The following is a 22,853-nucleotide window of genomic DNA, read 5'->3' on the forward strand; positions in this document are numbered from 1 at the left end:
TGTCCTCTAGTTTGAGCATTTCAACCTGTACTTTTTCTTTTCTCTCCTAATATGCAAAATCTGTGTAATTTTATTATTCTTTTGTAACTATAGCAAATGAAGAGTAGCTCTGTCATTAATCTGCCTAAATCCTGAATCATAATGTCCTCATTTATCCTGAAGGATGTGTTGGCTAATAGCATGAGCAGTATGTGTGATCAAAAAACTTCCTTTGCTTTGCCTTGTTGGCTGAGCCTGATTCTGTTTGCAGACCTCTGAAAGCTGAGTATTCCAGCTCAGTTCTGTATCTGCAAAATGGGAACTGTAATATTTATTTAGGCAATGTTTCCACTCCAAAATTAATGCATAGATATTAGTCACATTTTAAGTGAGTGAGATTCGCACTTCAGCATTTCCTTTCAGTTGATGGTACTTTTGTTACTAGAGGATCATAAAGGACTTAAAGATTGGTAATACCTACATTGTTTAATTTGTTTTCACACAACATTTCAGGGGAACCTTAGTCACTGTTACAGTAAGTACTAGACTTGGCAGGATGATGTAATGATGTGATGCGGACTTTCAGATATGAACACTTGAAATTTCTGGTGAACTTTCTTTTGATTTAGTCTATTAAATTATCATAGTTTTGTTTTTATTGTTTTTCTTGTCAGAAAAGTAGGTAGTTTCCCTTCTTTCTCCTGCTTTTGTGGGGTTTTTTCTTAGGGAGAGGAGATATATTCCAAAACAATTCCATGTTCAAAATGTATAATTCAGCTAACTGAATTTGATGTTTAAGGTTAGCAGAGGAAAAACTCAAATATATTTTGGCTGGAAATGACAAGCCCACTTTTCATCAGTGAAGACAGTAAACAATGGAAACAATTATTCTGAAAAGCTGTTGATTTTCCATCACTTCTTGTCCTCAGTTGAAGACTGTATGCCTTTAGGAATGATAATCTTTAGCCAAGCAAAAATTGTTTGGCATACTACAGGAAAAAACCCAGAGATGGAAGAGCTTGTAAAATGGAGATTACATTAGTCTTTCTCTTATTTTAAACTCTATAAATATGTAAGAAGAAATAAAATAACCTACTTGGGTTTAAAGCATACTTTGAGTTAGAGTTCATGCAACTATATAGTTATTTATTAAGTTAAAAAGTGTAAAAGAAGATTTGGTCAGCAACTGTTTTTTTCTTAAAGTTCTACTGTTGTGTACAGCTCACTTCAAATTTGGCTTTCAGCTAGTAAAAGACATTCTAGCAAAAAAACAGTTGTTTAGTATATCATTTTTAGGAACAGATTTTAATTTTATTGGTTCACATCCATTTTTATGTGGACTAAATGTTACAGGAAAACCTAATAGGCTGTAATTTAGTCTTTGTGCCTTATCAGTAGTGACTGCAGCATTACAAATAATCATGTTCCATGATATTCACGAGATGAGAATTTTAAATACAATTCCCACCTTGAAACTAAACCTTAATAGTTTGACTAACAAAATTACTTTAAATGTGATTGTGAAATTTGCATTTCCTAAATATTAATAGCAAATTGTGGGAGAGACTCTGAAGTATCATTATTATATCTCCAAGCAACATGTACTTAGTAGCGGAGTCCATTAACTGCATTTATTTCCATGAACTCTTTCAGTAGACAAAGGCAAAATGTAGCCATTAAGATTTAATGGAGATAAAAAGCCTCTGACTCTCCCACACCTAATAAATCATAATTAAGATCAAAATGTCAAATAAAACTCAGCCTTTATGGTCAAGGGATGTTAGAAAAGACTGGAGGTGCAATTTTATTTCAAATTAGCTGTTTCAGCAGACATCTAAATCTAGTCTTCACATTTGAGAGGTATGTAGTCATCATCAGTGGAAGGAAGTTAAAAACTGGGTAATGTAACACAAGTATTGAATACTTCTTAGCTGAAGGAAGAGGGTGACTAATGTTACTTCCATTGAGAATTAGATCTGGTGCTATATATAGAGTAGGGCAACAATCAGAGGCGGAGGTATAATGTTTTTGTGAAACTGGCCTGTATTAAACTGAATATGCGAAAGTATACAGCAGGGAACAATCCAGAGAGATGGTAGGACTGCACGACTGCAAAGGGTTGATTCTTGGAAGCTAAATGAATGACTGTATACAGTACATCAAATGATTGTACCTCACCATCCTCTGGGATTCACGTAATCTTGAGGAGCATGGAATGATAAAAGAAACCTGGAACAACTCTTTGTTTCAGTTACTTCTTCGTTAAATGAATGAACGGTTCTTGGCACAGTGACAGGATCTCAGGGCTATACTGTCCCAGGAAGGTTCCCAACCAGGATCATAGAATCATAGAATAGCCAGGGATAGGACATCTACCACCTCTCTCCGCAAACTATTCTAGTGTTTCACTAGGGAAGGAATGATACCAGAATTTGGGATTCTCCATATTATTCTTGGGGAATTCATGTGGGGATCTGGGAATAAATTCCTGATGCAGCTGCCAGCCCAACTTGCATGAAGGAAGGAGTTCACATCGCTGCTTCATAAGAAGCAGTGATACGCATTTTTAGAAGAAAGTTCTCATAAGTTGCATGGGTATTTGGAGAACTGGTAGAAGAATTAAAAACAAAGAGGAGTCCTGCGTGTTTGCCGTAGAGATTTAGCAAAAGAGCAGTGCTGAACAAAAGTGTTGGTGCTTCTTTTTGTGTGTGTTGAGGAAAATGTAAATCCTGCATTTCAACTTGTGATACCAGACTTGCATGCTTCTGCCATACGTAAAAACGTACTGAACATACACTCTATGTTCTGCTGAACAAGAGTAGGGTACAAACATAAAGAACTTAGTTTAAAACAGCTCTATAAAAACCGTAGACCATAGTGTCTTGAGAAGATTGCATAGCTCTTCTGGAACGTCAGAAAATTAATTGAAAGTATAGTTGCATGTTCATATGAGGCAAGGAAAAGGGTTCAAAGTACCTTAGTGAGAAATTTGGCTTTGTTTTTAGTAAGATAAGGGTAACCTTATAGCTCTTTACAACTACATGAACGGAGGATGGAACAAGGTGGTTGTTCTCCCAAATAACAAGTGACAGGACAAGAGGTAATGGTCTCAAGCTGCACCAGGGGAGGTTTAGGCTTGTTATTTGGAACAATTTCTTCACCGAAAGGGTGGTCAGGTTTGGAACAGGCTGCCCAGGGAAGGGGTGCAATCACCATCCCTGGAAGTGCTCAGAAAGTGTGAAGATGAGGCCCTTAGTGACATTGTTTAGTGGTGGACTTGCAGTGCTTGGATAGAGGTTGGACCTGTTGATCTTAAAGGTATTTTCCAACCTAGTTGATTCTACCATTCTGGTGATGATGATGATGATCCAGTGTATTAGTCTTTTGCAGTTTTGTGGTCAGATAACAAGGGAGATACACTAACCATGCTGTGGGGGGAGAACCTGTCACCACATGGCTCCTATTGAAAGAAGTAGCAGCACAGGAGTATTTTCAACACGTGAGGCAAAAAACTCACAACTGAAGATAGCAGATGACACAAACACAAGAAAAGAAAAATCTGTTAGAATACATGAAGTTAAAATGAGAATTTAATGGTAGTGTGCTCAGCTGTTCCCTGGCAAACATTGGTATTCATAAAAAATATTTCTTTCATTTGAGTCATTTGAGTAGGTGTGACTGCTTAGTAGGACTGAGCTGTCTATTACAAAAAATACTATGTTGAAGAACAATATATATCTCCAAAGCGTGATAGCAGATGTAGGTAACTGATGAGAGACAAGAAAGGCAAGTACAAACACATCATTCAGAAATAAGTGTTGTTTGGCTCACAGGAGATGACAACATTTCCGTATCCTTTTTTTCCCCCTTTCTGTATCTATGTGTTCACAGATACACCACATTTCATATAGCATTCTGTGTATGCAGGTAATGTTTATAGGACACAAATACCCTGTACAAAGCTCAAAACCAAAACTAAAATGTTTTAATATAAATTAAAATATGTAAATATACATATGCATATATGTTTATATAGTATAATTGTGTTTGAGTTCTTTATTGTATTTAATCTTTTGCTATGTGGACATGTGTGGGATGGGATTCTGAAACAAAATATAGTTATTTCATGTTTGCAAAAAAAAAAGGAAATGCACTATTGGTGGGAAATGGGAACTCTTTTTTCCCACCCTTTGCAAATGACACATATTAAGTTGAGAATGTTGGGGGCAGGAAAGGGGATTAAATGCTTAAAGCTGTCTGGAAGAACCTTTACTCAGGATTATTCCTGTTAAAGAGGAAGGCCAACACCAGCTGGGTTAAACAGTAACCAAGAAGGACTTTTGAAGTAAAGAAGGAAATAGTGTGAAAAGTAGTATAAAAGAAGCACAGAAATTTGTAACAGGAAGCAGAGACCTAAGAGTGGAAACAGCTGATTGACAAAACCTGGTTTGACACTAAAGTTAGTATAGGTTACTGATTGCAGGTTAATTATGTGTAGTTTCACATAAATAGAGAATCGTGTTAGTGAAGGAAGACAACCTGAATGTGCAACTGTACAAACAAAGGTGAGTGCCAATTTGGTCTTGGTAGCATGTGGTGTATTGAACGCCTTCTTAAGTCCACAGCTGATCCTGCTTCTGTTGAAGTAGTGTTACAGGGATAATAGTTTCAAACTCTTCTCAGCAGCACCATAAAACATATCACTGACCATGAGTGGTGGCTTGGGAGGTTGGATAGTCTATAAAAAAGACCAAAAAAAAAACCCAAACGAGAACTCACTGTAGATGTAGTACAGTGCTATGACATGTTGCCAAGGGGGACCAGGGAGTCTCCATCCTTGGAGGTTTTCAAGACTTGGTTATACAGAGCTGTGGCTGACCAGATCTAGTGTTAGGTTGTAAATTGATAAATCTTTTTGATCCACATTTGATTACTCTGAATGAAACTGTGCAGTTTTCTCTGGGGCACTAGATAAAGACAGGGATGAGGCATTTAGATTTGCGGAGAACAACAGGTGAGAAGGAGGCAACCCTTGGAGCTCTGCAATGGTCAGCCTGGAAAGGATTTCTGTATGAGAGAGACACTGAAATTTTTTCATGAAATTAAGGTAATGGGCAATATCTGTGAGGAAGGCTTGGGATTTTGGAAGGGAGCACCTGAGGAGCCAAGTAAAAGAACTTGAATGAAATTTAGTAGTATGGAGTGCAAGGTTATGGTTGGTCTGAGAGATCAGTGACAAGAAATTCTGATACAAGTTGGAAGCCCATCAGGTGGAGATGCAGTGAATTCAGGATTTTAATTATTTCTGTGGATTTGATGGCAACTCAGCTAGATCACAATAACCATCCATGTGACTGCTCTTAAGGTAAGTATAAATCCCGCTTACCTAAGTGGTTCCCAGTGAAGGAAAGCTACCTCATGTTTGCTGAGCATGACTTTAGTGGCTGGGATTGTGTCAATGTGTAATAATATGTTCAGCTGGTATAACCTCATGATCTGTCTGAGCCCCACTTGCATGGGTAAGCTATTGAGGTTTTGTAGCTGTGAGCAAGGGAGCTGTCATTCTAGGATAGTATGAAAACATACTTCTGTGAAATCAGTATTAATGCTATTGCATGACTCACTGATAAAATCTGGGAAGTGTGTTTGCAGTTTTGGTCACCCAGAAGGTTAAATTGAAAGAGACTACTAGAATGATTAGGGGAATGAAGAGTTTGTTTTCTAGGAAGACACTAGAAAAACAGTTTGCTGAGCATAATAAAGGCTGTGATAGCATTAAATATTAAGAAGAATATTAGTGAGAGAAAGGAGATATCTAAAAGTTAAAGAATGAGATTCACACAAGAAGAAAAACATGAGAACTAGCCATGAATATTGGTTAAATGTAGAAACTAAGTGGTGAGATTCAAAGCAGTGTAATTAATGTAGTCACAGAAATCTAACACTAAGAAAGCATTGGATCAATACATTTAAGGGGTGCTCCATGATGATGGTTACGTGTGACATCAGCTGGCTGAATTTGATGACCCAGGAGATACTGGTTTCACTCTCCTGTTTCAATAACATTAGTACCAATATTATTGATATAGATAATATGTTACTACATCTGTGTAAATCAACTTCAATAAAGACTTCTTATTCTCCTTTCATTTTCTATTTTCTATTCTTTAATTCTTCCTGTGTTTAAATAGGAGGTTGAGTTGATGTAAATCCAAGAATTATTCATATTGAATTTACTTAGTCATTGTCTCTCTTTATGTGAGTTTATGATATATGAAAGTAATGTAACAAAGAGCCTTTTGTCTTTTATTAAAATGGAAAGTGGAGGCTAATAAGCATGGTTTTGTCTGACGATGCAGGAACAAGTAATCAAGTGATGTCATTTTCCCTTTGCTATTTCAATTTGCAGTGAAATACCAAAGTTAAATGATTACTGGCAAGGCTTTCACTGCTTCACCATTTGTCTTCTCTACTATTGACCTTAAACAGCTGACAAACTAATGGATTATATGTTGTTTTTCTCTAGTTTTTCCTGGATAATGCTGTAAAAGCTTTTCCCTCAGTTCTTAATTCGTCAAATGCGAGTTTTCCTAATTTGAGTAATCAGACACGGTGGTGTATACAAAACAACTGTTTTTTCCTACCGGTAAGTCCATTTTACATTTCTTTATTTACCACAATTGCACTAAATTGACTGTTGCTGGATCTGCTTGAAGTTAAACACCCACCATTTTTTAAGACTGCAGCAGAAGCCTGGGTTTTTTTCAGTCACCTGCAACTGGATTTGAAGTAAGTAGGAAGTGAAAGGTTAGTACTTCTGAAAATAGAGGGTGTAATGCGTGTCAGATTAAAAAGCAGGAAACAGTACGATAACTAGGAAGCCTAGCTCACCCATGCCTGTTACAAGATAACAGGAGAATACACAGGAACTGCAAGGCAGACTGTGCACTGAAAGCCAGGTCAGTCCACATGGGTTTCACGACTAGTGGTAGACCTGAAAATATTCACAGATTTTATCATTGCCCTGGCAGTAAATGTGAAATCTATGATCATCACACTTTTGTCATTGCATATTTGATTTAAGAGGCTGGGTGAGAAGGGGAGAAATACAACACTCATGTACCACTGCACAGGCTGTTTAAAAGAACTGAAGTGATTTGAAAATGTTTTCGTGTGAACAAAAGCAGAGCAGCACATGCAAGAAGAGGAGCAAGGACGTCACTGGAAAAAAATGTGATCTGTATGCTAGAGAACAATGATTCTTAAAGGGATTACAAAAGACCAGCAGTTAAACATAATAGGCTGTATATTGTGCCAAAACAGGTCAACAGTCTTTGAATAAATAAGTAGGAGGCAGCAAGAGGAGAAGGGAGATTATTTTCTCTCTATGCAGAATTGATGAAACCAGTACTAGAATGGTGTGTGTTGATTTCCACACAATGTGTTTTGCATAAAACAGCTACTCACTGTGTCAAGCTGAACAATCCTTAGGCACACACAAAACCAGAATGTTGGTTACATTTAGACCCATCCTGGAAAAAAAAAAAAAAAAAAAAAACAGCCAAAAAACAAACCAGTTACAGTAACTGCAGCACTTAGTTAGAGATTTTCAGCATCTCCCTAGTAAAGCTACAGCAGAGCATGACTTTGATTCTTATTTTCAAATTTAGCTAACTAAATGCCACCAAGTATGGAAAGGTGCCTGCATCTTCTTTTGTCTTTTGATTAATTGGCACAAAAAAACTGTTAAAATGTCACTTCTGATAATAATAAATGAAAAAGTTGTGTTGGGTAGAGTTTTTAAAAACTTTTTCCCTAACCTATTTCTATTAAGTATCTCTCAAATGCACATAATTTTCACTTTGCACAACTGCACAACTTCTAGCTTGAAAAAGCTGTGAATTTGAGTTACTACTTTTGATCTTAAATGAAGAAATAAAAAATAATTCAGAATTCTTCTCCCTTTACCAAATGAGATATTGAATACTTAAGCTGCAAAGTTTGTTTCCGTATATTAAAAAATCAATATTTTGTATCTGTGTGTTAGCTTTTAAGCTTTATTCATGTAGATAAACTTCCTGTGATTTATGATAAAGGACCTGACAGATCTATAGACTGTGTTATCTAAAATGAATGAACAAGAGATTTTTTAATTACTTCAGCCCCAACAGAATTTAGTTCATTTTGAAGCAAATTGATTCTCCCCCCTCACCCAGCACCCAGAATAACTTTTCTGAGTTGTGTTGTTTGTTTTCTTGTTCTTTTTCAAGATGCAGCAAAGGTTACACAGTAAGTTAGGTCTTTGCTTGTGTTGACTTTTGTTTGGTTTTGCTATGATGCTTCTGTTGTTTCCGTATAATAGAAGTTAGGCCTGGGAGATTTCAAGTCATGCATGTCTGTTCCTGTGATAAACTACAGTTTGGTATTAGTGCTGCCACCTCCACATCTTAAATAAATAAAGTCCTAATCCTGACTTCTAAAATACCCAGTTTTAGAATGCACTTTATTTGGCTAGGGATTTCCAAAATTACTTTGTTCTCAAGTTTTTCTTTGCAGACACATTGAGTAGAATCCCTTTTTACTTTAGTAAAGATCTTTATAATTACACAACTGTAGGTCTTAGCATTTTTCAGAGAAGAGATCAAATGGACTGGGCTTGATCCTAAGGGTGTAGTGTGCTGTGCAAGGCACAGGGCCCATGGTCCAGCTAAGAAAGGCACTCAAATTCTGTAAGGTATTGGTTAAAATACCATTTATTGGAGCTAGCACAAAGAGAAAAAAGGGGGTAGATGGAGTAACATCTCTTCAGCTAGTAGGAACCCTGAATTGTGCAGCACCAGGCAGTTCTGCAGTCAGGAATAGCGTGAGGTGCAGATCCCATCTGTGGAGATGTTACCCAATGTTTTCGTCTTTTGAGCTCTTACAGGATTTTTTTAAAAAGAAACATTTCTATTTGTCATTTCTGCTGTCAGACAAAAAGCATCCATGAGAACTTGCTGCACTAGATAAAGGAGAGGCCACAGAGGTGGCATAACTGCTGCTGCCAAGTGGGAGCTGCCTGCAGGCTCCTTGGTTGCAATAAGTTGGCTGAGCTGGCTGAGATTATCCTGCAGCTGAGAGATATGCAGAGCACTGCACAGGTGGTCAGCTTCACTGCTGTGTGGGTTGCTAACACTTTAGTGTGCAATGATCTTCCCGTCAGGGTCACTGCAAAGGATGGGTATCACTGCAACTCTGCCTTGGAGAAAGCCTCAATGCCTATGTAGTCAGAATACATTTCTTTCTTCAGTAGAAAGTTGTACAGAGGTGTAGGATGAACGTGGATCTTCACTAAGAAACAAGCCCAGTATAGCTGCACACAAAAGCAGTAATTTTTTCCCAGCTGGGCATTAATTCCTCTGTAGGAATGTTCATGCACATTTGATGAACAGAGATCAGAATGCTTGTCCCCTGAGACAGGCTGCCATTTGTTTGACAGCTTACCATCTTTGTACTTTGACAAAGACCAGAGTTCTCATGATATACATAGGACAGTAATTCCACCAGTCCTGATTTTCTGTATGGTTATCTTGACTGTTCCTTCACCAAATCATTATGTTTTCCAGTGTCTTCCCTGCTTTGTAACTGCATGCATCCTTCTAAGACTCTAGCTAGAATGCCAGTTACCTTTATTCCCCTACAGTGTGTGACCTCCTGTGGAATGCAAGCATCAGAGTTTTATTTTTGGTGATTTTGTACAGTAGCTATTTCTGTTTCTTATTTCAAGCAGATCTGCAAGCAAATTGCAGTAACAGCAGAGATTGAGATGGCAGATCAATTCTGTCTGATGGGTGCTGTGAAAATTGTTCTTCTTAGTGATCCTCTAACATTAGTATACAGTGATTCAAGTTCTGTCAAGAAGCGCTGCCATCAACAAGTCAACAGTAGTCTGAAATAGCATATCTAGAAATAGAATGCTTTGTAGCTCCAGAAAATATAACTTCCTTACAAGGTGCAGGACTATAATTTTCAGGAAGCGTCTTTGGCAAAGGCCCTGTATGTAAAAGACTAAGAAACAATCCTAGTGAGAATGTATAATTCCTGTTTTAGCATTAATATCGATGCCCTCATAAATTTCCAGAAAGTACATAGAGAAAGTATTTTTCCAGGAATTTAATTTCAACCATGCATATTTTTGTTGATATATATGACATAGGAAAGAAAAGGGCTTTTTTTAGCAACCTAATGTGTTCTCATGTAATCGTAACTCAAGAGGATTGATTGGACAGATTTTTTTTATATTTGTATTATGCATACGCCATGGTATTAATTTTTTATTTTTCAGGCTAGCTGTATTTCTACAGTTTGTAAAATTGTGTATCTATGAGGTTCATAGCAACTCTTTATTGCATCAGTTTACAAATATAGCAAATATAGGCAATGAAATTGTTGTTTTCAGATATTTAGACATTTCACGTTGAACCTTATGGTAGTGATACATATGGGGCAGTTACTGAACTCAAGCATGAGTTAAAACCGTACAGTGGCACAGGACTAAATCTTTTGTCAGTCTGCTGGCAGTGGACTCTTAAGTTAGACTTCAGCACCAGCAGTGGTGTTCCATGAATAGGTTCTCCTCACTACTGCAGAAGAGTAAACAAAAAAAATGACAAAGGGTAAAAATTAGGAGTATAATCTGGATTCTATTGAGTTTTGGGTGAGTTGAGGCCTAGTCAGAAAAATTATCTATTTTATTAAATAACAACATCTGGTTATTGTTGACTGTCTGTAAACCATAATGTCCCAGGTTGTAAAGGATTTCAGTTTTAAGTGGTCAGTCAATAATACTAGCATTTTATTATGTATGATGTCCTACTCAGGAGTCAAATTCTAAATATTTTCCATTTGATTTTTCTTTGTCAGTATTTTATATACAGCTGCATATTAGGGCTCATTTCCTGTTCTGTTTTCCTGAGGATTAATTATGAGTTAAAAATGGTGATAATGTTGATTGCATTGGTGGGCTACAATGTCATCCTTCTGCACACTCATGGGCCCATGCTGGATGACTACAGCAAATTTATGTATGCAATGGCACCTCTTAGAAGGTAGGTGGATAACTCCAGTCCTTCTGAAATTAACTGAAATTAAATACTACCTATGGCATCTCTCAGTCATGGAACAGATTTTTTTTCTGTGTGTTTGGCTATATAATCTACAAGTCATAATTTAAAAACATTGTCATGCTGCAGTTAATATATGATTTAATGTCACACCTCAGAGCATCAGAATAAAATAAACAAGTCTGGGCACATGCTATAGGAAATAGACTATGGTTTAATTTGCATTTTTTAATAAAGGACATTAGGAAGAAGTTATCATCAAGGTAGCTAAGGCCTAAAGCTGAATATAATTAACACTGTTAAGACATTTGCTGCAAGCCAAATAAAAGCAACTTCCTCAAACCGGCACATTGTCTTAAAGCTCTACAAATTCAGTCTTGGCTATTGAAAAAAATAATAAACCAACAGTTTGGAATTTTTTTTGCTGTGCCCATGAATTTGTGTGCTAATTTTTCTGTGAGACTGCTGAAATCTTTGTTAGAGGTGAAATATTTAAGACCAAAATTATGACTCAGTTCTAAGTACGGCTGTATAAAGCAATTTTTGGACACCTGTAATTTCTACCTCACTTTCAATCAAAGAGGAGATTCTCCTTTATGTAGCCTGAGTGTGCAGTGCATATCCCACAACAGAAAAACTGAATGCTTGGAATAGAGTTTCATTATCTTTTTCCTGTGCTGTAAGCTGCTTGAGATATTTAGGACACAGCGCCAAACACGGAAAAGAATCTGCAGTTTTAAAAAGTGTGTTTTCTTTGCACTTAAATCCAAAGATTAAATGAACAAACCCAGGTCCTTTTTTTTTTTTTTTCCATTACATTAGAGGAACAGGTATCTCTGTGATAGGATGGAGAACCATGGAACAGGTTAGATTGACCATGTGCTTCTGGCAGCCCTGATTTTGCCAGTCAAGATGTGTGCCTGTTGGTATATTCCTTCCTAAATCTCTCACCAAGGTTCTTCTTTCAGTGGCATCTGTTGGAGAGTGCTAGGGAAAATTGTTCTCTATCACTTGTAGTGTCTTTTCCCAAAGCAGGGCTATTAATAAACTCTGTACGACAACTAGTTTGTGCCTCCTGTAATTCTGAGGTGAAAAGACATCTTGGGACTTAGGTGCTTTATTTTCTGTTTCTTGACATTCATTAGATACGGTCAAGCTCTCCATTATGGAAGTAGCGTTACTACATAAAAAAAAAATCTCTTTTTAATCTGCCTGTATAGAATAAGCACCAAATGCTCCCGTTTGTAAGCAAACAAGGACATTATTTTTACCAAATCCTCATCTTATTGGATTTCAAATTGTAGGCACATTTGCACAAAATGCAGTAATTATAGCTACATAATGGAATTAATCATATTTCATCAAATAATAAAGCATATCATGTTTAAATGGTCTTAGTTTACATACCAGAAAGTAGTATAAATCATGGTCTTATTCTTGTACTGAAGTAATTTTGTTTTAACTTTTGAGCAGCTTGCTTTACTTATGTTTTTATTTTGTAGGCCAGGAATACTGAAAGACCTGAAGACAATGGGCTCAATTTCTTTGTTTATATTCTTCATCACATTACTGGTTTTGGGCAGACAGGTAAGATGCACACTTTTGTTTGCATCAGTGGACAGCAATGCCAGCCTCCACATGCAGCCTGCTACCTTCTCAAACATGCCATAGATTTTCTGACACCTTTATTCTGTTCTGCCCCACCCCCTTCAAAAGAAGGGTCACAGCATCTAAAAAGCTATTTTTTTTTATTACCTTCCAATATGCCCTTAAAATTCACCAATAACTGTCATTGAGACTGTAGACATTACGTTGATAGTGTGCTGTGACTATTGCTTGTCATGTTGACCAATATTGTCTCATGGCTTCCTAGTGTGATCCCATCTGTCTGCATCCATCTGCTGTCTCCCTAGTTGCTTAATTACAAGCTATTTTCTTCACAGTTATTACAATTTGATGAAGACACAGAAACAATGTAGCATGCAAACAGAAGTGTACCACATACTGAGGCCATAGTTGCACTGAAACTATGACCCAACAGGAAACTATTTTTGTTACCCAGTTGTGCTTTTTCAGTACCAGTGTGATGGCAATGGTCTTACTTCCTATGAAGCTGAGGCCAGGCACAAGGGCAATTCCCTATATAAATCCTCTGATCTGTCCATGATCCATGGTTAAAACCGCAACTCCAGCCCATTGAGCCAGGAATGATGCAGTGCACATGAGAGGGCTCTGGGATGGAAGAAGCAATCCATGTATGATCTCATGAACACCCTGTGCGCCCATAGCCTGCAGCCTTGGGAAGGATCTTATCCTTTAAATCACTCATTTACATTAAGGGGGCATATGGGGATGCTGGGGATGGACTTTTCATTAGGGACTGTAGTGATAGGACAAGGGGTAATGGGTTAAAACTTAAACAGGGGAAGTTTAGATTGGATATAAGGAGGAAATTCTTTCCTGTTAGGGTGGTGAGGCACTGGAATAGGTTGCGCAAGGAGGTTGTGAATGCTCCATCCCTGGCAGTGTTCAAGGCCAGGTTGGACGAGGCATGATATGGTTTAGAGCGAGGTGTCCCTGCCCATGGCAGGAGGGTTGGAACTTGATGATCTTAAGGTCCTTTCCAACCCTAACTATTCTATGAGTCTATGATTCTATTACAATTCCTTTATATATATATAATGACTGTCATTTAAATTGACAGGCAGGCTTTGCAGATTACTAGACAAAAAATTCTCACCTGGCAGCTTCTGCAGTAGAAGATCCAAAGATTTGCTGTAGTGGGGAACATCCTTCTTGAGTTAGAAATAACATTCTTCATTTGTCTTGCTGCCAGCACAGTATGACTTTGATAATTTGATGATGGTGGCATAGTGGGGCTGGAGCACAGCTACTTCCAGTTGAAAAGCAGGATAAATACTTCATCACACCAGTTGACAATCTGTAGTCTCTGGGTGCTACACTGAGGGAAAACGGAGAGAAGTCATCTTCACTGAGCAAGGAGAGTGTTTATTTGTAGGTTCAGTCACATCAACAAGAAAGGGTTTTTTGCATACAACAGTGTGCGGGTGTTGTTCCCTGTCACATGAGCTATAAAATGATTCCGTAATGGAAAAAGTCTTTGTTTTCAGAGCTATAGGTTCAGGACCCTTGTTATGATACCATTTGTTTGTGGCTCTTCAGTCTTTTGCCTTTGATTTTTCTGCTAATTTATTTTTCCTTAAGGAAGGCAAAAAAACCCTCTGTTTTCAAACACTCTCAAGCAAAGTCTAAATGATAACTAAAAAACTTTGTGAACTAATTTTAATACTTACTTGACATAAGACTGGCCATTTTAAGTTACTGCTAGTGATTCTGACTGGTAGCAAATGCTTTGGAAAAGAATAGGGGAGGAAGTGAATCTGGGTAGTGTGACCCCTCCAGGAACATATGCTTCCCACCTTCTGCCAGTTGGCATTTCTGTGGCAATTCTTAATACCTATTGGCTGCTCTGCCTTCTGTTACACTGTCTGATCCATTTTTAATCTTTTTTTAATCTTGGTCTTCCCAACGCTTTCTCATAATAAATTTCATGACTTGATAAAATGTCCTATGAAAGTGTCTTGTTCTTAAACTTTCTGCTTGCTACTTTCATTGAGTGGCACTTGCAGAACACTGTCAAGATATCTTGGCAGTGTAGGCAAAGTAAAGTTCTTCCTTACCCTTCTTCCACAGAGAAGTAATACAAGTAATTTCTCTTTTTGCTATTGAATTTTTCTGATTTGCAGGTAATACTGTCTCTTCTTTTAATATCTGATTATTTTAACAATACCAGAGATAATAGCTGCTTATGAAAATGGTGGTCTTTTCATTTCTCTTAAGCTGGCATTGGTGTTCCTATGTCCCCAGAGTGGATAACCAGAAAGATCCTCTAAACCGAAGAATGCTTTCCTACAGGCCTTGCTTCGTGAACCTGCCGCCACTAGTCAGAGAGATGCCTATCCTGGTGCAAAAGCAGGAGGGCGAATGGTGTCTCTGATTGAATGGGAATGAACAGACAGAGAGCTAGTATGTCATTACATGTTTTATAAGCCAATTTAATTCTCAGGTTCAACTAATACTTTTAGCTGCACAACTAGCATCCCTACTGAAAGAAGTAGGCCTTCCCTCAGCTACTCATTCTTAACTGTTCTATCGCCTCATTTGTACTGGCACAGCTGCCTGTGGAACTGTAGAGTGGCTCAAAATAGGGTAAAAATCTGGCTTAAAAGTTAACTGGAAAAATGGTTGGGTTGCTGACAGATTTATTTCTGGATCTGGTTTTATGGTGTGGCTGCAGCAAGGCTTGTGACAAAAGGGTGAGCACAGAATGGGAGTGAGCAGCCAGATGTGAGGCCGAAAGTAGAACTGCTCTTTTTTTTTATGGTCATGCTGACACTGATCCCTGACACTGAGATCAAGTGATGCATTTCATTCTGCATGCATGCCATTACAGTTATTTGAAGATAACATGGCAGCAGGCAGACAATATGTTGAGAATAGCAACTCTTGCACCCTGCTCAGACATTGCCCAGGAGAATGCAGATTGGTATGGGCTAGGCTGTGTAAGGTGTATGTTCACATGTAAACTCTATTGAGCATTAAATCTCTCTTATGGCCCAATTTGCATTACCAGTATCATCATAGCCTGTGAATTCCTTTCTTATCAGTACCTAAAATAATGAATAGCCCATTACTCTGTAGGCTAGGTGAATATTTTTGTTTTTTTCCATGATGGATTGTATTGTGTTTATCCACACTGAACTTCATTGGCTGTTTTACTGCCCAGATGTTTATAGCAACTTCCCTCAGCAATGAAAACTGTTTATTTGTAATCTCTGTTCTGCTTTTTACTAAGCTTTTACTCTGTGAGAGGTTCCTTCTGTTCTTAGATAATGTAGTCTTTTCAAGAGCCCCTTATGAAAGAATGTAATGAAAACTTATTTTCAACTTCACTCCTATTGCCCATTGACTTCTTCATAACAGATGAAGGCATGTTCACAGAAGAGATGTCAGCTCTCCCCCATTGTATCAGCTTTAGCTAATATGTCTAAATAGCTATTTTTCTTAGCATATTTTTTTTCGAAGTAACTTGCTCTATTTTTCCCAGGGTCAGCACAGTTCTTTTACCAAGAGTTGCATTATATTCTTACCATTTGTCATTTCACTAACATTGTGGCTGTTTTGAATGAGCTGGTTCTCCACCACGAGTTTCAGACTAGCAGCTTCTCATTTTGGTTGCTTTTGAGCTGATGACTTCTGGCTGATCAATTTATTAAGGCATCTTCTGCTGATGCTCTGTGTTGAGATACTTTCTTACACTTGCTGTTGGAAATAATGGCTGTGAGGTGGGATCTCCTTAGCTCCCTCACTTGAATGAAAACCTAGGCTTAATTTCTATGATCTTAGCTGCTTCAGTGCTGCCCTTGCTGCCCCTTTGCTGAATGCCATAGCATTCATCTTCCCTGACTGTAGACATCTATCTTTACTTTCTATGTGACATTCTTTCAGTAAGGAGAATTAGTTCATTGCCTTACCTAAGCAAATATTGAAAACAGACCCAGATGAGTGTCCCACTAGAATTTAAAAATGCAGATAAATCCATCTCTGTGCAATCAGTAAGACATGAATCAGTTCCTGTTGCTCTTAACTACTTTTGCTCAGCAAGTTACCACTGATTTGAACCTGTGGGTTTCCTTGCCCAGATGCATGGTAGTCTCTTGTCCCGGCAGAAGCCAATTAATCTGTGATGCCTGGAGGAATGCAGTGTCCTTCATGCCTCCTTGGGCATTCCACTATGGTCACCTGCTGGGAAGTGGTGTCAAATAAAGCAGCATAAGGTGAGGAAGGGAAATTTTGTATCTCAAGGGTATTGTGCCTGCAGAGCCATTCCGAGATACTTTCATTCTGATATCTTGAAAAAGTCCTGGAGATAACATTTAAAATAGGAAACAATCTTGGTTTTCATGTGACTGTAAGGCTACAAAGATTGAACAGGATCTTTGATATCCTGTATACTGAATTGGATAGATCATGCAAACATTAAAAAAAAAAACCCAAAACCAACACAGCAACAAACAAACAAAAAAAAACCCAACAGAATTTGAAATAAGTTTTAACAAGGTAATGTGTGGTTTGTGATTTTTTTTTGTTTGTTTGTTTTAAAAGTCTGAATAGACGTTCTGAAATACGATATGTTGATTTTTTTTTAAATTTCAAAACAAATTTTAGAATACATTCTGTTTGATTATTTCTGAATTCTCTTTGCCATTTTTTGTGGCACCCTACATTTCATTCAATAAAAACAAAAAGCAGAAAATAAAATTGTCTGTTTAATATTAACTCTTAAAAAAGAAATATATCCTTTTGAAGACTTCAGCTTATCCAGCACCCTTTTTTTTCAATGCAAAGTTGGCACAACAGATACCTAATTTCAGCAGGCATCCAGTTTACTTTTTCAATTTATGCAAGTAATTTTGACATCCCAGGTTTTGATTAGATTTTTTTTCTTTCTGCTTGAATACAGGTGGTAGCAGTTGAATTTATCATCTATGTGGGGAACTTCAATGTGTAAATATGTGATATACATACAAATCTGACATTCTAAAAATATGACTCCATGTATTTTGCATCGTGTAGTGAGTTTTGGAAAAAAAAAAAGCTGTTCATGACCTCCTTATAGAAGGGATAACTGCCATTTGATACAGGAATGATGCCAGAGAACAATAATAAAATCCTATTTCCAAGTTCCTGCAGAAGCCTGTTCTCAGGTTCACTGATCCTTCATGTTTGTCTTTACACACATTTAATTCTTTGCCCACTCTTCATTTGGTTATAATCTGCAAATATCCTTTAGTAACATGTAGTTACTTGAAAATATCCAGCTTGTTTGCTTATTTGACATCACAAGGCCAGATTTCTGGGATTCATCATGATCCTTTTTAAGATGTGAAGTCTCATTTTACTTTCAGAAGAATGTTACCTTTGTGTCAGAAGAGCCAGAATATTTCTTTTGCAGTGCATTTAATGACTGCATTCTGTCTTTTTTAGTATGTGCATCAGCACAAAAGAATTTGTCAATAAGGATTTCATGGTATGGATGACCTCTTTTGTTTTCATAATGAAGTACCTAAATAGAACCCAGACTTTATCAACCAGTTTAAAGGCAACCTGAGGGTACTGTTTTTTCATCTTGCAAGTATTTGCAGATACATTTTTTGCTCCAACAATTTTTACCTTCATTGTTTTCTAAAAGCTTTCCAAATCATTTTGATACCATCTCGTTTCAACTTTCTACACTGTCTTCGGCCATGGTCTCAACAAAACATGTATGAATCATTTTTATCTGTGACAGCCACTGTCCAACCAGGACTACTCTAATATTTTATGTGAATGCTTACTGACTGCTAATAATACTAGCTATCGTTTTCAGATTTTTCTATAATAAGACTGTCAACATAATCATGTTCCTCTGGTTAATAGCATAGTCTTCACTGAGGCTGCATGATAACATGAAACCATTGAACCATATTGAAATAGCTCTTGATTTATATCAGCTCAAATGAGATAGTCAGGCCAGTGGAGGCTTTGCTGTAGTAATAATGCCATAGATTTTTTGACAAAACATTAACAATATTGCAAAGAAGTAGGGAGAGCTCCACAGAGATGCATTTTTCCTCATTCTTCAACACAATTTTCATGAAACCAGATCTGCAAAAATACTGATATTCCAAGAATGTTATACGTTTCCATATAGTTCCAGTTTTTTCCATTGCTGGGATATTTAAAAGAAAATTCTGACAAACTCAACTGGTTTGGCCTAGTTGACCGGGCCATTTTTGATAACCTGATAATGATTAAGGCATGTTATAGTAGTAGGCTGTTTTTTCTTATGAGGCTGATTGCATGGTGTAAGTACAAGTTGGTAAAAGTTAGGGTATTCTTCAATTGCTCATTATTGTAAGTGAAATTCTATGCTTAAGAAACCATGGTAAGTTGCAAACCTGTAAATTGTTTCCGTAACAGTGTTTGATTTCTAAAACTAATTTACTAAAGCCTGAGTGTGAATAAATAAACCTTTCATTGCTTAAGGCACTTCATTTGTTTTTCCTGGGAATTTTTATGGGCCACTTTGTTGGGAGGGCAATGTAAGTTTGATGAAATGTATGTCACATATTGCGTGTTTGGGGTTTGATTTCTGTGGTGTCTGGAATTGTACTTGAGTGGCCAAATAACAGCCTTGTAGGGGTGATGTACTGTGCTTATTTTGTCTCTTAAACCTATACTTCAGCAGGACAAGATGCCTATTGTTTCTTTACCTCTGTGTCCTCTTGTAACAGAATGAATATTACTGTAGGTTAGACTTCCTGTGGAAGAACAAGTTCAAAAAAGAGCGGGAGGAGATTGAAACCATGGAGAACTTAAATCGGGTGCTTCTGGAGAATGTGCTTCCAGCCCATGTAGCTGAACACTTCTTGGCAAGAAACCTGAAGAATGAGGTCAGCCATCTCTGTATATCCTCTGCTCTATAAGAAAGCAGCGTATGATGGAAATACCACTTAATGCTGATTTGAACAGTAGGTCCATATAGCAAGATTACAGATTTACAGTCACTTTCATTCCCCCTTGCCTACCTGAAAGGCTTGCTTTACAGTACTGAATGCATCTCACTGCCTTGAAGTAAAAACATATGAGATTACCTTAGATGGCACTGCACTTTGCCTTTCAAAGGAAGGTAAGAAAAGGGTGAGAAGGAAGAACGGGATGGTTGAATTAACATAGATTAAATTAAATCATATGCATTCAGAAATTTTTTCCTTTGTTAATAATGTGGATTTGCACCCAGGTTCTGATTTTTCTTCTGGTGACTGGAGATCTTGTTTACTGGAGTGAAAATTAGCCATTTCCCTTAAACTAAAGTGGCTATGTTAATTCTGGGAAGAGGTTCTGTACACTGAATTACCTGTTTACTTGCTGCTTGTGGGCCCAATCCAAACAACAGAAAAGTCAACCAGAAGTTCCCTGTTGACTTTGGTGGAAATAAGATCTGCTCCTAATATTGCTTTACAGTTTTAATAAAACAAAAAAGGTTAGAAAAAGAAAAGCATTTAGTAGTTCTAAAGATTGTAAAAACAATAGTTTGAGTTACTTGTGCATACCAAACAACTGCTCCAGGACTGACAAAAGAGGGGAGACTGCAGCTTTAGGGATTAATTTTCGATCTCTTGAGTCAATGAGGACAATGTCTTCCCTTTCACTGTGGTTTGCATTAAGCACTACTAATCAGTACTTTGTATCAGTATGTTAGTGCTACCTGCAAATATTCATTTGGTAGCTAATATCGAATAAAAACTGCTGCGGGGTTCCTTTGAATCCAGTGAAGACCTTGGCTGGAAGCCAAGTTGGCGCAGCTCCAGTTCTCAGTTCAGGCATTAAACACAGCAAACCATCAGGAGATTGCTTTCTCATTTATGTGCTATTCCATCTCAGCTCCCCAGCAGAGCAACACCATCTGCTCACCTTTGTATTGGCAACTGGATTTATATTGTCACCCCTCAAGATTCTTAGGTTGAAATAAGCTTTAGTAAATTTAGTGAAGAGTAGGAATTGTAATGTGCTGAGCTCTCCAATCTATCATGTCAGCTGAAGTAAAAATGATTTGTCATTATTTTAGCGGTGTCCATTTAAAAAAAATAATTAAAAATCTTGAGGTTTTTCTTATTTTGTTTATTTTCAAACACAGTTTTCAAAGAGGGGAGAACCTTTCAAATCCCTGGAAATATTCAGGATTATAAGCATCTGTCGTGTCCTCAGATTTCTCTCAAAATATTCAGGATTATAAGCATCTGTCGTGTCCTCAGATTTCTCTCAAAGTCAGCAAGAATGTGTTGACCCTTAAAGGACATTCTGTATGTCTGTACATGTATATACCTAAGAATACATTAAGACAGATCAAGCCTTTGTTTTCTTTGTGTGGAAATTGAAGTCAACAAACACTGAATTGAAATTTGTCCACATTTTCCTTACTTACAAACACTCATGTTGATACGGTTTTATGTATATTCTTTTCTGTTTAAACCCAATCCCAATTTTGAGATGAAAATTAATCTAATGGATGAATAGTCTGTTTCAGAATACTACTTCTCTTAGAATTTTATGCATGGAGTTCAATGAAGAAAAGGGAAGACAAAGTGTGCTGCTGAAGAACAGGCAGCAATGATGAAAGGGGAAAATATGAGTGGATGAATGCTAACCGAGAGTAATGGGACTATACTTTTAGATGACCAACAAAGGTCTTTTCATAGCAGGATACACATTAACTAATGCCAATATGGGAAAAGCAAAGTAACTTCAGAGCAAACTGTAATAAAGGTTTGTTTGCTTTACCAGAACCTCTGGAACTGAGTTTCCGCTTATAGTTTGCATACTGGGTACCAAACAGGGTACTTCCCAGTTGACAGAGAGAAAGATAGGAACAAATATAAAACTAAAAGCAGGAAACAGGTCAAGGATTAAATATATCTGCACCTGGCTTATGCAGCTTTTTTATTTATGTTGTTAGCATCCAGATCCCCTATTAGTGAAAAGGGCTCAGGAGCTTTTGTGCTGCAAGGTAATTGTCAAGCACATTACTCAGCAAGAGCAATCCTGTTTCATCAGCTACAGGTTAGAGCCAGCATCCTACTTAGCACAGAAATTCTGCCCCAGAGAAGCTTATCAACATACCCTTCCAAGAGGTGTAACAGGAAGCATTTCCCTCCTACATTCCGACAAGACGTCCAAGCACTGAAGAAGAAGAGAGGACATTAATGAGAGCTAACCAACAGAAATTCAGATGTTATCAAAGGAAAAAAATAGAAAGGAATTGACTGCAGAAGAAAGGATGGTTTTGGTTTTGTTGAGAGAAGCAAAGCTGTTCCTTCCTGGAATGGTGTTGCATTTAATTTTCTGATTAAGCATTTTGGAGAGTACTGTTTCAAGAGAATTACTCAGGAAAATGAAGACACTCAATTGCCACAGTCTTTACTGTTAAGAATTATCAAAATAAACTAGCTGGGAAAGCCTACTTTCTCTGACATTTATTGTGACAGTCACCATTACTACTCATCTGGTTATAAACAGTGCCATTTGTTGTTGTTTCCATGCCGCTACTATGCTATAGAGCATTAGTGGAGGTGGATACTGCTCCAGTATTAAAGGAAGAGAAATGGGGCACTGTTACTGAGCTTCAGCATATGACAATTGTTCATACACAATCTGTTCATTTTTGAGATGGAGGAGAGGAAGGAGTGATACCTCTGGTTATAGAAAAATAGGATTTGTGTCTGTAATTCTAACAGTCAGGCATGACTGTTACATTTCTTACATGTTGGTTATCCCCATACTGGGTGGTGTGCCAAAAGCATAATGCACACTCATCTTCCTGTGTCACGACAGCACTTCTGTTTGAAGCTCTGCTCCTGTCTTTTGCTCAGTCATATTTCTCTTCCTGATGACTGTACAGTTGTGTAAGTTGCCATGATTTATTCTGGGCAACATTTCTGCTTTCAAGGAGGACAGCAAAGACATTTTCAAATAGCTAATTAGGTCTTCCTGTTTAATAAGACTGTTTTTTCAGTGACAATCGTAGTAAACATCATTGCCGCCTATCAGCAGTCCAGTAAATTGCAAGGCCCTGGCAGTATTCAGTGTTAGATATTTCAGGAAGTATCTAACTTCTGTCCAACATACTATCAGTGTTAGATACTCAAGGAA

General features: G+C 37.5%; 1 protein-coding gene across 1 annotated transcript in view; it reads left to right on the top strand.

Moving 5' to 3' along the window:
• Positions 1-22,853, top strand: part of ADCY2 (adenylate cyclase 2) — a 209,401-nt gene that overhangs the window by 174,096 nt on the left and 12,452 nt on the right. The window contains exons 17-20 of the mRNA XM_061369676.1: positions 6,506-6,625; positions 10,882-11,066; positions 12,584-12,668; positions 19,439-19,597. Coding sequence (XP_061225660.1) covers positions 6,506-6,625; positions 10,882-11,066; positions 12,584-12,668; positions 19,439-19,597 — 549 coding nt within the window. The remainder of the gene's footprint in view (positions 1-6,505; positions 6,626-10,881; positions 11,067-12,583; positions 12,669-19,438; positions 19,598-22,853) is intronic.

This window comes from Neopsephotus bourkii, unplaced genomic scaffold (assembly GCF_033783945.1).
Source record: "Neopsephotus bourkii isolate Nb327-2 ecotype Australia unplaced genomic scaffold, CSIRO-AGI_Nbou_v1 NB_1508, whole genome shotgun sequence".
NCBI classification, from domain to species: Eukaryota; Metazoa; Chordata; class Aves; order Psittaciformes; family Psittacidae; genus Neopsephotus; species Neopsephotus bourkii.